This window comes from Anopheles darlingi, chromosome 3, assembly GCF_943734745.1.
Source record: "Anopheles darlingi chromosome 3, idAnoDarlMG_H_01, whole genome shotgun sequence".
Taxonomy (NCBI): domain Eukaryota; kingdom Metazoa; phylum Arthropoda; class Insecta; order Diptera; family Culicidae; genus Anopheles; species Anopheles darlingi.
Window position 1 is genome coordinate 29,050,939 of NC_064875.1, and position 17,500 is coordinate 29,068,438.

A 17,500-nucleotide genomic window follows, 5' to 3' on the forward strand; every position below is an offset into this window, starting at 1 on the left:
TTCCTACGAAATGTGTTCACATGGACGATTACGTACGATCGCGCTTTGCTCAGTAAATGCTATCAGCGTTAAAGCATCCCACCAACCGCGGATGATCGCGACGTCGTAGAGTGCAGCAGCAAAAACACCACCCAACAGTCAATGGAATGCTTCCTGCTGTCTCAGCGTACCAGCCAGCATCTCATCGCTTGGTCAGCAAAGCTCAAGAGGCCGCACGAAATATGAGCATAATTATGTTATAATTATAAGTCATCACAAAGCGATTGTTTGGGTTTTGCGTGCGGTTCGCATACTTCAAAGCGGGCATCGATATCGAAGCGAAGTGTATCACATTTCGCAACTGGAAGAACATGAGAAGGGGGACAGGCAGGCAGGCAGGCAGGCAGGCAGAGTAAGTAAATTTCCTTTTTGCTGTGATTAGCAGTTCTCCGCGAAATGCTCAAGCAGAGCGCAGATGAGGCAAATAATTGCTTTTTAGCTTCTCCGTTCAAACAAACAGACTCCCCCCATGTCAGTCCATAAATATTTACTTTCCCGTATGCGAAAGGGCCCCGAAGAAAGTAGTTTGGAAAACAATCTAGTACCATCAGAGAAACGGCGATCGAGAATCGAGAGCATTTTATTCTCGCGCAATCGGAGACGGCGATGCTTGCATAAATATTTTGCAAAAATCGCTTCCAAACTCGTCGTCGGTGGTCAAACGACTTTGTCGGTCGATAAGTGGTACATATGAACGTTAGCACAATTAGCAGTGCATCGCTTTGTGGCAGGATGACTAGAGCTCGCTTCTGGGGCACGGATGCTACTTCTCTGGCTTAAAGCCGTCTCTCCACCGTCAGAGCATCGGAGGATGCAGCGTCTAAAAACTGTGCAAATAAGCGATCCATCCATCCGCTGCTGCTAGAGTCTCGCGGACGGTCTTGCTTGCGGTTTTGGCATGGCAAAAGACAAACGGCGACGATTATCGTCGTCGTGATAGCGGCAGAACCACATTCTTATTCGAAGCTGGTGGCCATAAATTCAATTCAAGAGCAGACGATGCGATGCGATGCACTGCGAGCGAGACAAGACCCGGGAGTCTCTCTTCCGGTGTGTGTATGTGTGTGCGATGCGTTCTCGTGGCGAGAATAACGGCTTCCCGTTTCCTAGAAACGGGACGCTCGAGTGTGATAATCTGGAAGAACCGGGAATGCCACAATTGCTCTCTTCCAATCGCACCATAGACGACACAGCACGCAGCACAATAACATCATTATCCATGCCAGCATGGCATTATGGCTGGACACGTGTTCGGCCACGAAATGAATCATTTTAATCCCGGATCCGCGACTCTTTTTTTCCCTCAGATTTTGTCACGACCGGAAGCATTAGAGTGCGGTAATTATAGGCGTGGATTGCAAGGCCACAACACCGGCCCGGTCGAGGGCCGTATACAATTCAACGTTAATATACTAAATGAAATCGGCCTACCCACATCTGTTATGGGGTCTTATGAATCATCGCCCGTAATTTTATTGAAGGCACATTAAATTGCGCTGCTTACTTAGGGAATTGTGCGAAACCGATTCTTTGTGTTCACGCTGAAAGAATGCTCTAGATACTTCATCAATCTCCCCGCAAAAAAAAACACAGATCCGGCACAAAGAAGCGCCACGTTTACAGTGACACATGCGCCCGTGAGCCAGGACGGGGGTTGGTAACGGATCACCAGCGCGAAACACGGTGGACGATTGCATCAAGCAAAAGAGAGCTGCGCTTCCGTCGTGCAGTATAATCAATACAGTGCCATCACCGTCCACAACCGGTGGGAAGGATCGATCGGTGGACAAAATTGCAAAGTTTTACATTGGAAAGCAAGTCATAACCGTCCGCTACGTTGGCCTGCCCCCCTCTGGTGCCTTTGGGTACAACATTGCATTATAGTCCAACTAAACCAAAGCGAAAAGTGGAGGAAGAAAAGGTGGTTGAAGAGGCCTCACGACGGCCCCATAAGCCTCTCTTTCTGTGACAACTTGAGCGCACGACACACAAACGGCGGAACGAACCCCAACGAACGAACGAGAAGTGTAACACCGGTGGCCACCAGCGCATGAAACGCGGAATGGCAAAAGAAGAAATACAACAACAACAAAAAAATCCAAACCAAACAAATCGACTTCTTCACGGTCTTATGAACCTGCGCTTCTCGTTGTGTGTGTGTGTGTGTGTGTGTGTGTATTTTGTTTTCTTCATTTTGCTTCTTTTTTTCATTGCAAAAATAGAAAACAATTCCAATAATGTCCCCTTTACTCGTCCCCCGTCGTTCGTTAAGGCGTTCTCGCGTTACAACGAGCACACAAAAGCACAGGTGATGGGGGGGTACAAACCCCCGTAGTATATACTACTTGTACCCAAGTGCCATTAGTGTCAAGTGAAGCGTACAAAGGACCACCACCGGTGACCGGGGGCGGCTTCTCGTGTCCAGAAGATGAGTATGTATCCGATAAGTGGCGAGAAACAAATGCTGTCTACTACCCGTTGGCCGGTTCGGATTGGAGAAAACAAAGCAGAATTGGGAACTTTAAGAGAATAATGTCCATCCAAGGTTGCACTGGTTTATGGGACAATCAGACACAACCGGGATGTGTCATCGCGACTACAGTTAACTCCACGGAGCGCAATGTGTATCAACAGTACAGGTGCATGTCCTCATGATAGCGATTTTTCGTTAAAAATTGTCAGAAAGAGGTTGAACTAAAGTGGTGGTCGAGCACGATAGAAATTAAATAAACTTTCTTTCAAGTGCTACTTTTCTTGAGTTTGAGGTTGGAAATTAACTTTAAAAAATCTGTCTGAGAGTTGCAAAACAAAGGAGCCATCGTGGATCCGAAATAAACTTTCGAGAAGTCGCCAAAATGACAGCCAATAGAAGTTTTTTAAACTGTCAAAGTTGCAATCGTGACCCTGCACCCTAAGTAACGCGAGTTGAATCCACCAAGATCCTAAGCGCAAATCTTAGTTCAAGGCCAGAGGACACTTGGAAAGTCCCACGTTGCGACACAGTTGCGAGGCAAAAGAGTTGCTGATGGCGATTACCCTGATGATTCTACATAACATCCAACCGCCAAAACGGCGGGAATTGTCTGACTCATTTCCTACCACATATGATACCATGCGAGTGTCTATGTTGATGTGTATTTGTGGTTATGTGAGGCTGATAATAGTGCAACAAAGCTCATTGCTTCTACGGATTTTGCTGACAGTGCGTCTTGCTGGCATTGCTGCTTCTAACGGAATCCAACCGACCACCAATCGGCTTTGACGAAATGGTTATGACTGTTGCTTACTGAAGCCACTCACTTGCCACATGCCACGTACAAACGCAGCTGCAATTACTGATAGTGTACTTAGACTGGCGTAGCTAGTCTTCCCCGAACATCATAGGAATCGTTGGAATTGCTAACTCTATCCTTAAGCAAAAATGCTCACACTAATCCATCGCCTTCCTACTACGTTCCGTACCGTTCCAGGACATCAAACGACGAGGCACAACAGAAATTATTCCGAAAAAAGACAGGAGACAAATCGTGACGAACAAAGCGACTCGAGATTCGTAGTAAACGTGATGGAGGAGAACGGGAGAGAAGGAAGATTCAATTGAGTAAAATACGATTGATAAGGTCTTTATTGGATGCTTCCGGAATATGGAGGCGCTAGCTGGCTGGCTGGCTGGTTGGTTGGCTGGCTGACTGACCAACCGACCATGATAGTAAATCACATCTCAAACCACCAACGGCATCCCACTCGTACCGTGTGCTCTATTGGAAGAAAGAAACAAGTGAGGAAGTCGGAGAATGACACACTGTTGTATTGTTTGCCGGCAAACGTTTGAACCACAACCCACTTGGCAGGAAGCAGAATCAACAAACGGAAATTGTCTGCCGGACAAGATTGGGAGAGACGCCCCCCGCGGTTGGGGGTCATCCCAATCGTGATAGTGAGATTCCAATTTGGATTTCAATCATCGTTTGTTTTTCTTTACTCACAGCAAGCACATCCTCCAGCGTCGTTGCATCTGATGCCACGAACCAGCGATGCGTTCGATGCGAGTTCAAGCTTAAAAGTTCGGTTTTGTTCGGCGATGATAAGCGCGATCCATCGATCCTTCCCCCATGTGTGTATGTAGTAACATGTGAATCACGATCGAGACCAAGAAATCGTAGAAGAAGCAATAGATAGATGAATCATTCATCTATTCACAAACACAGTGAAGTGTTAAAGCCAATCGTTAATTGCTTTGGCATGCCATTTGATTAGCAAATTACTTCACAATACAATGCTTCGTTGATTAGCATGAGCTATTTCATCATTTCGAGATAAGAAAATAGATTCTCTGTATTTGGATTGCGTACCTTGACCTTGGTGGGTACCGTTTGTGGCAATGGTCGAAAACCAGTTCATGGATTCGCTGCCGTTGCCGTCAAAATATTGTCGTAACGTTTGTGATAGAAATTGGGCGCTTCTCAAGCGCTAACTATTTAATATTTTTTGGCACAACGGCTGCAGCGGGTGTGCAGTTGGATCCTCATGACCCTCACCACTTGGTGAAATCACTTAATGAAAATAACAATATATTATTTGAATTTACAAAACATATTCTGTACCGTACTGTCTCACTCTAATAGAAACTGCTGAAGACAGATACGATTGAAAGAAGTAAATAATTTACAGATTATGTGCAGGTTTATCACGAATGTTGCGAAAACATTTACATGGGACTGCACTCGATGTTATCGAACAATTTTCCATCATCTTGAAACTGCAAAAAAAAAACAGCAGGCATTGGTGGAGGTACAGAGATGCTACGAACATAACCCTACGTTTGGTATTTCAAGTTTGTAGCGAAGTTGTTTGAAGTATCAAGCAAAATTGAAGCAGTATTTAAAAAGCCATCCTTAGTCACTGTAGATTCGAAGCGAGCTGCCGTAAATATTTATACAAAAATATAATAAAAAAAAACAAAATCCACTTTTAAAAGGTAAAATACCTCGAAAAATGGGTTTTATGGAAAAGGGCAACGTTGTTTAAAACGAAAACATTACCTCACTCATAACGGGGCAACAACGGAACAAAGATATGATGAAAAAAAGGAAATGAAATGATTAGCGAGCAAAATTTCTCTTTCTGCATTTGCGTAGTGGCGCAAGTGACGCAATGACCTTATCATTTCAAATCTTTTTATCGAAACCATTTCCATCGAACAGCTAGTGCGGCGCTACAAAAAACATTTTGAAAGCAAAAAAACCCACGAAATGAGGTAAAAATTTTTCCAAATTTTGAATCATTTTGTAGGAAGCTCGAGCAATCTGAACCACCATTTCACATGTTCTGCCCGGCATCGCTTTACCTCTACAAGCCCAGCGATAACCCGACATGCATGTTAACATGCGTCCAAATGAGGTTATTAAATGGCTGGACAGCGCTTTACAACTACCGGTACTCGGTACAGGGCACACTCCATTAACACTAAATCGTACACGACAGCACGATATGATGGGTGTTCCGCTATGCCCTTCATGAGTTCAGTTCTAATGATCGTTTGCTACCAGCATTACACACCCATCGCTCACGCTCTGTCCAATTTTGCTGCTCTCCTATGAGGGCGACGATTTGTGGATGGGAAACGGGCGCCTCCTCTCATCCATCTCGCGAGTCTGTTTCTAATTTGCCCCATTTTTTTCCTGTATCCAATCATTGTCCATGGTTGAATGTGCACGATGATGCGGGATGACACACGAGAGAGTCACCGTACCACCATCATAAAATCGCTCCTCCCAGGCTGCGGCTCGGACGCTTGTAAACCGGAGCTGTTTTTGCATGAATTGACTAACCGAAAGCCCAGCGCCCAAAGGCCTCGATGCCTTTGGTTTGGTGTGGCCGAAAGAACAGAGAATAATTGAATAACCATATGGTCCCTATGTCTACGGTAATTAAGTTTCAGCTGAGGGATTACCAGTACTACCTGCCAAGGGTTCGTCGACGACGTCGTCGTCGTCGTTGTTGGCAAGTTAAGCGACACTTGACGCAGATTATTCGTCGCTGCAGTCACGACCAACAACGGTGCAACCGGCAAATACAATCCGGCCGAAAGACAGAGCGACAGAGGAAGTGTCTATATCGGATTACGCTGAACAGACTCCTGCTGCCGCTGCTGCTACTGAGGCGTACGTTCCGAAAGAAAGCAGAATAGCAAAGATATGATGATGCTCACGAGGATGTGCATCCGACTCGTCGCCATCCATGGCGGCGCGCGCGTGCTAATGAAGTGATGTATCATTCGACCCGCCTCGCTTCGCATCTCTTTCCTTTCTCTTCATTAGTGTTATTAGCATTACGAGGAAAGGAGCGAGAGGGAAATTGATACTCCAGCTACTCCTTCTCCTCCACGGAGCAGGACGTTAACGTGTTACAGGATGGTGTAGGAACACCAAATGCAAAACCTGCCCCCTAACCGTTGAAACACTGACTCTAAAGAGAGTTTGTCTTGTCGCTTATCTGCGGCCTGCCGGTAGTAAAATTGAAGATAAGACAACTTTCAAGCACTCTCGAGCGCGCACTTGACTTCTCTCTTCTATCGAGGACCCGGCAGCCGCCCACCAGTGCGTTAAGAGCAGCACAGGGAAACAATCATGAAAAGACAACGTTCCAACGATCGCTTCCTTCGCTTCCTGATAAAACATCTAATCCCCTTTTCATTGGTACAAACAAGGAATCAGCGAACAGGATGCTGATTCCTTCATCATGGCCAACATGGGGAACGCTCATGGCTGTTGACTTGTGACTAGAGAGCGTATTCCGGATCATTATCGCTAATAAAAAGAATGCGAATAAATCCCATGGAAAAAATAGCGGTTCGGGGGTGATGAGGTAATTACTGCCAGCTGCTACAGCTGCACCTTATCTTCGTAGTAGAAGGATTGCTGTAACTGTGCGCGCGTGTGTGTGTATGTGTGTGTGTGTGTGTGAATTTCACACTTTGTTAAAATTTACTCCGCTCCCAAAAAGGGATTCGCTCTCTTCTGCGCAGGTTCTGCTGTCGCTGCTGCTGCTGTTGCTGCATCGATACATGGACTGTTGCCTGCAGCTACACAACACCCACCACCACCACCACCACCACCACCCTCGCACAAAAGCAGGTATCTCTGGCGGTATCTTGCCTGCGTTATCTCTGGCAGGGGTTACTGCGACGTTTGTTTACAGTTTTCGCTCGATTTTGACAAATTGACAAAGCAACCGCGACGACGGTGCGACCGAGTTGTTCTTTGTTCGCACTGGACGAAGGTGGCACCACTTGACGCAAGTCAGCGGAGTATATGCGGGGGTGTGGTGTTCGCTACGCGATAATAGCGCGAGGTACTTCTTGCCGCGTCATTGCGCTACCGTGGTGCCGTCGTCGACGGATAGAGAGAGAATGTGTGTTGTTGAATGATGATGAGTTTTACAATTTTGAAATCCGATTTCCGAAATCCCAAACTAAAAACCACAACCGTGGGAGGGCTAGAAGAGAAGATGGTTCTGATTAGAAGTGGCACAGGAAGCGGGGAAGGATATGCTAATTGACTGCTACAGCGAGTGAGCGAGGCCCCCCGCGGTAATCACATGGAAGTGTGTCACTGAATTCCCTTCTCCCCTTTACCATTCATATCACCATTCCGGGTGCGGGGGCAATGACTTCTCGTTCAAAGAACGCAATGGAAATACCATCGACGACGACGACCACGACGACGACCTCGAGAAAGAGGAGAACCGATCAGCTGCAGGCCACGGGGTGACGAGCTTTTGAATTGAAGCCACGCAACGCAAACTAATCACGAGCGGTGTTTACGTACAATCGTATCAAGCCGGCAATAAATGCGAAAGGAGGCGGCACCTCCGGCGGTGGGTCCATCTATCAACAACCTGCTTCATCTGCTCCTCTCCCTCCTCCTCCCCCGTACGTCGGTGACGCGGGAAGAATGACTGATACCGCGTTGTGTAAATAACGTTGTGACCGCGCGAGGCAGGTTCAATAGAAACACAGAAACATATGACCGTATGCCGCGCGTGAACAGTAGGCCGTGACGGCAGAATGCGCGAGAAATCGTCGCTATTTCCCATGCCGTTCTCTCTCTCTCTTACCTTTGCAACGATTTTCGAAGACGACGAAGAATATTCGGACGATGGTGCAACGTTCGATGCGGTCGCAGCGGGAGTCACGGTGGTCACCGTCTTGTTACCGCTCGGCTTCGGGTTAACGTCACGCCGAATGCGTTGCTGATGCTGCTGCTGCTGCTGCTGCACCTGTTCGCGTAGAAACCGGGAACGACCGAGCAGGGCGCTCACCTCCGGATCGTGCTCGTTCGCGTCAGTCATCGACAAGGTCAGCGAACGGGGCATCCTGCGGACCGATTCAATGTCGGGCTCCACGTGCAAAATGTCCGGTGGAAAGCCGTGACGCACGGTGGCGTACTGTGCCGTCGGTACTACGATGTAGGCCAGCAGTAGAAACGCTGGCAGCCAGCGCTGTCGTCCGAACGATGATGCTGCCGCCGTCGCCGCTACCACCGGATGCGCCATCTTGCTGCTGCTGCTGCTGCTGGGCGCGATGGCGTTCCGCGCACCGCGACTCAGAGGGACTCCTCTCCTGTTCCAGCTGCTCCAGCTGCTCCAGCGGCTGCTGTTTAACACTCAATCACAGTCACGTACGCGTTTGCCGAGAGCAACGCTTGTTATTGTTTTCACTAATCGAATCTGTCGCTGAAAAGCAGACGAAAGACTCGGGGGGTAAATCTCAGCAACCCATGCGGGTGATGACACGGCACACACACACACACACACACAGCAAGAGAGCACAATCAACGATGCACGACACAATCGGCCGGCCAACTGTGGTTACTGCGATCCGCGGAGTGGAACATCCGGCCTGTCCGTCCGACCGGTGGCTGTCAAAGATGATCTCGTTTCTCAGAAAGACCGGACCAGAGAAAAAAAAGACAGACAGAGGGACCAGAACAGACCAGTCAAGAGGGAAGGCAACACAGAAGGCGAGGAACTCGGACAACGAGGTTGCAGCACATCTAATCCAGCCAAACACACACTCACACACAGACACACACGCACAAACGCATGTAACACACAACAGTACGCAGAGGGTAGATGGAGCTTCTTTTATGCCTTCATCGCGGCATCGATGGCATCCTTATTGACGCGGGTTATCCTCGACCAGCAGCCCAGCCTCCGTGCCGGCGGTGCCTCTTTTTTACCTAGCGAGCGTTTTATCTGTGCCGTGTAAATTGCCACATAACATGCACACACACACACACATACACTGATGGCGGGGGCTGGAACGGAACAGATTAGCCAGCCGGAGACATCGGATGAACTGCTGAGGGCTCTAGATGAGGGATCGCAAAATCAAGAATCGCTCTCTTTCACTGCCGCTGAATGATGGACAGGGTTGGATGACAAGTGATTTACACGTCGGCGGCTAATCAGGTGCACCACGGCGGCGGTGATGAGGAGGTAGGGGGGCTCGACCACGACGCAAAACCCGCCGAAGGAAAATGCGGAAAAAGTGCTTACGTCTCACTGTTTTTCTTTTCTTCACTTTTCTTTTTCCCCTCCTCCGAACAGAAACACACACGAGAAACGCGCCGAAGGGAAGGCACGGCACCGCACCGAAAACAACAGATCCTTCGCAACAGAAGGATTTATAATCTTTTTTTTTCGTGGTTTCGGGCCGTCTTTTCCTGGATCTATTCGCGCATCGGTTCCACACTTTCCGGACTTACTTTTCCAACGAGAACGACAACGGGAGCTACGAGCGGCTTGAACTTGTTCTTAACGCGCACAAAAAAGTTCTAAAGCGTTAAGAATCCCCCACTTTTATAGAGCGATGCTCGGGAGTCGGAATACGGAAAGCGAGGTGGAAAAACAGTTTTCAGGGTTGTGCTGATTTTTCGATTCGTTCGCAGATTTTTGTTGAAAATTTTGCATTTTTACACGAAGAATGCTCATATTTTCTCGACCATCACTGTAGCCGTCGACGTTTATGGATTTCGCGTTGAAGTCGTGTTGAACCTGAAGCGTGCTTGAGACTATTACTCAAATAATTCCCAACATTAACTTTTCTCATTCACATTTTTTATGTTTTCCGTGTCCGTTCCGATGACCTATTTTAATATTTTCTTATATCAGGAAGATCACCAGAAAGAGAAAATTAGGGTCTCAGCGAGTTGAGCTGAATCCAAACAGGATCTTTCAACCAGAACATTTAAACGAGATCGTGAAGCGCAAGCCCTATGAAAAAGAGCGCATAAATATATGGGTGCTTGATTTTCGCTCACACAACACAGAACGTGAAGTCGAGCACCTTTAAAAATCTCAAATTGAACGGCTTGACCGCATAAGGGTGAAATACTAATAAATTACGAAATTAAACGTACAACACAAGAACTCTACAATACCAGCAGTACTGATATGAACAACGAACTTTGTGTTCAACCATTCGACAACGATTGACCCAACAAATAATATTGATCATCGAAGTACCTCTCATTCTCAAGGGCATCCTCGCGTGTTTAAGCAAATTGAAGTAATGGAAATGCTCTTTTCTCGATACATTCTGTAGCCCTGAAAAGGGCTGATTTTAAGGGTTTGTGAAGAACTCTCAATTCATCTGCTGGCACTGCGACATCTCGAGCTCGACGATTTACTTCTTCGTGGCAGCAGCCTTCTTGGGAGCGGCAGCTTTCTTCGCCGCACCAGCCGTGGCCTTCTTCGGTTTCGGAGTCTTGGGCTTGGTGGCTCCCGTCTTCTTCGATGGCTTCGTTGGCTTCTGTTTCGGCGTTGCAGGCTTCTTAGTGGCCACCTTCTTCTTTGCCGCGCTCTTGACTCCTGCAGCAGCCTTCGGTTTCTTCGCGGCTCCAGCAGCGGCCTTTGGTTTTTTGGTCGCTCCTTCGGCCTTCTTTACAACCTTCTTCTTCTTCTCGCCAGCGGCCTTCGTCGTGGCAGCCTTGGGTTTCTTTGCAACGGCCTTCTTCTTCTTGTCTCCCGCACTTGCAGCCTTCTTCTTGGGAGCCACAACCTTCTTCTTCTTCTCTACCACAGGCTTCTTGGCCTCGGCCGACAGCTTGAACGAGCCCGTGGCACCAGTGCCTTTCGTCTGCACCAGCTTGCCGTTGGTCACGCCCGTCTTGAGCGATCGCTTGATGAATGGAGTCAGCTTGGCCACATCGGCCGTGTAGTTCGCCGCCAGATACTTCTTGATCGCTTGCAGCGACGATCCGTTGCGCTCCTTCAGCGCCTTGATCGCGGCAAGGATCATGGTGTTCACTGGCGGGTGCGTCGCTACCTTCTTCGGCTTCTTCGCTCCCGATGCGGCAGCCTTGGCCTTCTTTGGCGTCTTGGCTACGGCTGTTGGGACTGCAGCAGGAGCTGCTACCGTTGCTACGTTATCTGCCATCGCTTTCACGAACTCGATACTCGCCTATGCCTTCTCTGATCGTTTGCTGCGATGAATGCTAATGCTTTGCTTTGGATTGGAGGGGGTTGTTTATGCTTGCTCTCACGCACACTATCGTGTCTGATGCTGGTTTTACGAGTCTCGATTCGGCTCGACGTCATCTGGTCCCTAGGATTGCAACTCTCGAATCAGACCCGCTCGCGCCATAACGTTCAATTTTGTGGCGTTGCGGTAGGACATCCGCAAAGTTGCACTTTTACATTTTATCAAATAACTTCTTATTTTTGCTCTAATCAACTGCTTTTTTCGCTGAAATCATTTAACTTACATCCCATGCTATCCACGCATGCACACAACATATACCTATCGAGTAACTGTGATGCTCCAAATCGAGCGAGAACCTCCGAAATCATAGTTTTTCGCAGGATTGTTTGTCTTTAATTTAATAAAAATCTATCTTCCAAAGGTTCCCTGGTTTCGTGTTGGGGCAAATAATGAGCTATCAGTACTAAAGTATCGAAAAAGTATCACTTGATCAGTTTGCCGACTCTTTGGACAATCGAAAAACCGCGAAAACAAAAGTACGTCGGAGCCAACGGTATCGCATTTTCGCGACGCAATCATCGAGTACGTGCAGTAACAATCCTTCGCAAATCAAATAAAACAATAGTTTTCATTGAATAATTGCGCAGTTTTTAATGAAAAATCTTATGAAATGATGTTGCATCAAAAAATAATGAGGTAAAGTAGTTCGGAAGGTATTTTAAAAAAAGAAAATAGATGCAGGCAATAGGAGCGTCGCCAAGGTATAGCGTTGGTATAGGTATTCATGCTGCTGCGGAAATACCTATACGGCAACGGACAATTTTCGCACTGGTACTTTGTCAACTTGTTTTAATGAAAATGTTAAGCTATCCTTTGCTGAAGCTGAAAAGGAAATTAAAATCATTCCTAATTATTCGCATAACAATATTTATAGTTTGGATTGCAGTATGTTCGCCTGGTTGATTATTCTCGGTTTGATAATTTACCGAATGATCGGGGATTTCTGAAGCGCATGAAAATAGAGGCATTTTTAACAACGATTGAAACTCAGTTCAAAGTTAAAGAAAGTATACATCAGTTTGTTGCTTATCATTTCCTAAAGGTGATCATCCTAATTAGTGACCATCGAAAAAAACACACGATTAGATTAATTGAGGTAATATCAGATGGCCAATTCAATGAAATTTGAATCACTTTAACTTTTCTGTGACTACGAAAATTACTTTCTGTGGTAACGATTACGCACACAGCTAGGCTATGACACATAATTATTCTTTTTTATTTTAATCTAGTAGAAACCATATTTTTGAACACAGGTATAAGTCTATAGCCAACAGGAATCAACGTGTGATTCCTCTCCACGTACTTTGACCTGCGAACGTGGTGAGGAATCTCCTGAGGATTACCTGAGAAAGTTATTTACGACAAATTTCGTATTTTAGTTGGGCATATAATATTTTTTCTCCATAATATAAAACACATTAACTATTTCGTGAAAACTGTTCACCTGCATTCTTCCTGATTTCATGAACCGAAAAGTTTCTTTCCTTTTTTCAAAACTCATCGAAGGCAACGGCGCTGTTGGATGCATATTCAGGGTCGCCACTGAGCTCATTAATGTACGGGTTTGAAGCAAATGGAAAACCTCTAATATTCCATTATCTGAAATATTTTTTACATCAAACATACGGTTCATGAGGTTTTTCATTGATAAATTCCCAATTTTTAATTGAAATTTGTTCTTTTATTTGATTTGGGAAGGATCGTTGCTGCACGTACTCGATGATTGCGTCGTGAAAATGCGATACCATTGGCTCCGACGTACTTTTGTTTTCGCGGTTTTTCGATTGTCCAACGAGCCGGCAAACTGATCAAGTGATACTTTTTCGATACTTTAGAACTGATAGCACATTATTTGCCCCAACATAGAACCGGGAAACCTTTGGAAGATAGTTTTTTATTAAATTAAAGACAAACAATCCTACGAAAAACTACGATTTCGGAGGTTCTCGTTCGAATTGGAGCAACACAGCTACTCGATAGGTATATGTTGTGTGCATGCGTGGATAGCATGGGATGTAAGTTAAATGATTTCAGCGAAAAAAGCAGTTGATTAGAGCAAAAATAAGAAGTTATTTGATAAAATGTAAAAGTGCAACTTTGCGGATGTCCTACCGCAACGCCACAAAATTGAACGTTATGGCGCGAGCGGGTCTGATTCGAGAGTTGCAATCCTAGGGACCAGATGACGTCGAGCCGAATCGAGACTCGTAAAACCAGCATCAGACACGATAGTGTGCGTGAGAGCAAGCATAAACAACCCCCTCCAATCCAAAGCAAAGCATTAGCATTCATCGCAGCAAACGATCAGAGAAGGCATAGGCGAGTATCGAGTTCGTGAAAGCGATGGCAGATAACGTAGCAACGGTAGCAGCTCCTACTGCAGTCCCAACAGCCGTAGCCAAGACGCCAAAGAAGGCCAAGGCTGCCGCATCGGGAGCGAAGAAGCCGAAGAAGGTAGCGACGCACCCGCCAGTGAACACCATGATCCTTGCCGCGATCAAGGCGCTGAAGGAGCGCAACGGATCGTCGCTGCAAGCGATCAAGAAGTATCTGGCGGCGAACTACACGGCCGATGTGGCCAAGCTGACTCCATTCATCAAGCGATCGCTCAAGACGGGCGTGACCAACGGCAAGCTGGTGCAGACGAAAGGCACTGGTGCCACGGGCTCGTTCAAGCTGTCGGCCGAGGCCAAGAAGCCTGTGGTAGAGAAGAAGAAGAAGGTTGTGGCTCCCAAGAAGAAGGCTGCAAGTGCGGGAGACAAGAAGAAGAAGGCCGTTGCAAAGAAACCCAAGGCTGCCACGACGAAGGCCGCTGGCGAGAAGAAGAAGAAGGTTGTAAAGAAGGCCGAAGGAGCGACCAAAAAACCAAAGGCCGCTGCTGGAGCCGCGAAGAAACCGAAGGCTGCTGCAGGAGTCAAGAGCGCGGCAAAGAAGAAGGTGGCCACTAAGAAGCCTGCAACGCCGAAACAGAAGCCAACGAAGCCATCGAAGAAGACGGGAGCCACCAAGCCCAAGACTCCGAAACCGAAGAAGGCCACGGCTGGTGCGGCGAAGAAAGCTGCCGCTCCCAAGAAGGCTGCTGCCACGAAGAAGTAAATCATCGAGCTCGAGATATGAAGCAGTGCCAGCAGATGAATTGAGAGTTCTTCACAAACCCTTAAAATCAGCCCTTTTCAGGGCTACAGAATGTATCGAGAAAAGAGCATTTCCATTACTTAAATTTGCTTAAATTTTAAGCTGCCTCGCATCAGTTCTTTAGAGATAAACGCGGTACTAAAACAATGTTATTTGCACACTCATACATTGCTCCTACCGGGAGGTCTAGGCCATTTTCGTCAACAAGTTCAGCCTGCTTTGGCAGCTGCAGGACGATGCTGAAATCTTAGGTCCGCTACCTCCGAATTTCTTTCGTATGAAGACACCCTCTTATCAGTTCCAGCTAACACAGCCAAAATAACTATACAGCATTTTGTTTGATATGAGACACATTTGTTTTAAATATCTATAGAATTTATTCACGAATCGATCACTTGCCGCCAGCCAGCAGAAATTGGTTTTGCAAAGTTTTCCTCTCAAGTATGCGGTTGGTGTAGAGTTTGCGGTTTGTAGGGTGCTCGTAGTTCCTTTTTCTGTATCGCTGCAATCGCGTGCAGAGGATTTTACACATACGTAGCGCATAACAATGCTTTAACGCCTCACTGTTGCGTTTTCATTTTGTTTTCCAAACTGTATCCTAGTTTACATTTATGGAAATGATATTACAGCTATACGTGTATATTCATTTGACAAGAACAAAAAAAAAACTATTCCTGTTCCAATCATTTACTTCTTACATGTTCTCAAGCGTTTGTTGTTTGGCCAACGTCTCTCTTTGCTGGAAGGTGTCATACGAATTCCAAGAACTACTGCTACACCACGTTTTCGATAGTCGATAGTTCACGCTATACACAAGTAGCAAAGCTAGCAATCGCATCAAACTATAAAAAGATTGATTAGAAGCAAAGCAAACAAGCGATGTGCGGTATTAGTCGTGGCCACCGTTTAAATGCCTACGCTACCCAGTGCCAATTCGGTGAACAGTTGCTAGAGTTTCCATTAAATTTCTTTTTATTGTAATTTGTACCCAATTTTGTATCACTAAACACCATTTTCTCTTGATGATTTTATCGCAACTTCATTCGGGTCACATGTGCAATCGGGGAGATGATTTTTCATTTCTCTCTTACCCTATTCTGACTGTAGATCGCAAATAAATAGCTCTAATCAAGTAATCAACACACGGCAGCAAAATTGGAGTACCGGTAAGTAATATATGAAAAGCTCCTTCTTTTTGGTTTTGTTACCATAAACCACGCTAACCGTTCAGCAAAAAGTGCACTTTCCTCCCTTGCGACTATCGTTTCTCAAGTCTGGCAATTGCTTCTCTCTTCCCTCATTTCACACCCAAACTCAAGTCACCAAATAAGCGAGATGAGCCACTAGAAAGCGAAGAAAAATACAAAGCAACATATTCGTAATACTTACACAAGTAATGCTATTTATTCCGCTTGTTCACCGTTTCTTGTTTGATTTTCTGTTTTGTGTTTTGTCGCTTTTAGGCATATGTGTATATATATATTTCATAATTATGCATTCTTATCTCAAGATTTTCTCATCATAGGCTGGCAGTTTAAAAATATATAATTTATGCTTAAATTTGATTGATTTTCCTCCATTTTTTTTTGTTCATTTTCACAATCATTTTTTCAGCTGCTGGTCTTTGCGCGCGCTGCTTTGCCGCATTTATATTCACCTTGTTGTTTTAATTATATTAGTTTTTGTAACATTCTTTCTACTTTCCTTGATCGATGTGCTTTGAAGACTAATAGATTGCAGCATGTAAGGGTTGTTGCGTGCTCTTAGTGTCTACGATAACGCTTAACATGCTGCAGGGTGATGCGCCCTATCGTTGGAATGGAGGTCCCCCATCCCATTTCTCCGCTTAGCAGCTGCAACACACTGAGACGCATATCCCATTGGTGATTGAACGAGCACATCAAGAAAAGCAAAAGGTGCACAAAACCGAAGGTATCAATGAGGTATTGGTAATAAATAATAGACTTGTGCACTCTATCTTTACAAGTAATCCAAAACAGCGTTTCTTAGCTTCGTAAAGAGAATTGAACACTCTTCCCGTTGTGGTGTTCGCCTTTTCGAAGATGAAACTATGCTGAGGAGGCTGATTGCAGACAATACCGAAACCAAAACACGTTCTTGAGAGCACCGCAGTAGTGACCATTGACTTACAGTGAATTCTATGTCTATACACTTCTTTCAACCAAAATGTTGTTCAAAATAAGAAAAAATAAGGAAAGCGAAAAAAGCGAATAGCAAAGATCCGACAGTACACGCACACGGTTGTTCTAAGATAGAGGGAAGAGGCAGCATAATTATGCCTTCTTCTTTTTTCGTTTTTCCATCAGTTTTCAGTTTATTAATATTCTTATAGCCGAAGAGTCGCGTAGTAGCGTTCGCCAAATGGTGATTATCGAGTTCGAGCGAACTTCGGCAAACTTATATCTGCTTGCAAAACCGCATTGCTTTTGTTATCGCTCGTGTAAGCTGGTTCCTATACTAAAAATAGAAACATTGCGCTCCGCGGGAAGCACGTAGACAGCGCGCGGCGTTAGGAGTTATCGGTGTGATGGAAAATGCTACATTTAAACAACATTTCGAGCTCACTCAAGTGCTCAGTTTCGTCTCCTCCCCCACCCCCAAACTCCTCTCCTCCTAACCCACCTATACTGACAGGCTGGAAATTACTAAAGGTGGGAATTAAGAGGCTGCCCCTCCATACTCGCTCCTACTTAGCTGCAAACATACATAAGTGTAACATACAGAAGCTTGCAATTCTGATACCAGAGCATTGCT

General features: G+C 45.9%; 3 protein-coding genes across 6 annotated transcripts in view; 1 reads left to right on the forward strand and 2 right to left on the reverse strand.

The window, feature by feature from the left end:
- LOC125954758 (sortilin-related receptor-like) overlaps window positions 1-9,953 on the reverse strand; it is a 20,773-nt gene extending 10,820 nt beyond the window's left edge. The window contains exons 1-2 of one of the 4 annotated variants that reach the window (XM_049685313.1): window positions 9,810-9,953; window positions 8,158-8,769 (exon numbers count right to left, since the gene is read on the reverse strand). In XM_049685313.1, the coding sequence (XP_049541270.1) occupies window positions 8,158-8,595 (438 nt within the window). In that variant the 5' untranslated portion in view covers window positions 8,596-8,769; window positions 9,810-9,953. Of the gene's footprint in view, window positions 1-8,157; window positions 8,776-9,281 lie in introns of all 4 variants that reach the window. The other 3 variants (XM_049685309.1, XM_049685312.1, XM_049685310.1) reach the window with 3 other exon arrangements.
- A 652-nt stretch (window positions 9,954-10,605) lies between these two features.
- On the reverse strand, window positions 10,606-11,603 carry LOC125954763 (histone H1-like). Its single transcript, XM_049685322.1, has one exon. It carries the CDS (start codon window positions 11,480-11,482, stop codon window positions 10,730-10,732), a length of 753 nt encoding a protein of 250 aa, XP_049541279.1. The 5' UTR covers window positions 11,483-11,603; the 3' UTR covers window positions 10,606-10,729.
- Window positions 11,604-13,814: 2,211 nt separating this feature from the next.
- On the forward strand, window positions 13,815-14,912 carry LOC125954762 (histone H1-like). Its single transcript, XM_049685321.1, has one exon. It carries the CDS (start codon window positions 13,934-13,936, stop codon window positions 14,684-14,686), a length of 753 nt encoding a protein of 250 aa, XP_049541278.1. The 5' UTR covers window positions 13,815-13,933; the 3' UTR covers window positions 14,687-14,912.
- The last annotated feature ends 2,588 nt before the right edge of the window (window positions 14,913-17,500 follow it).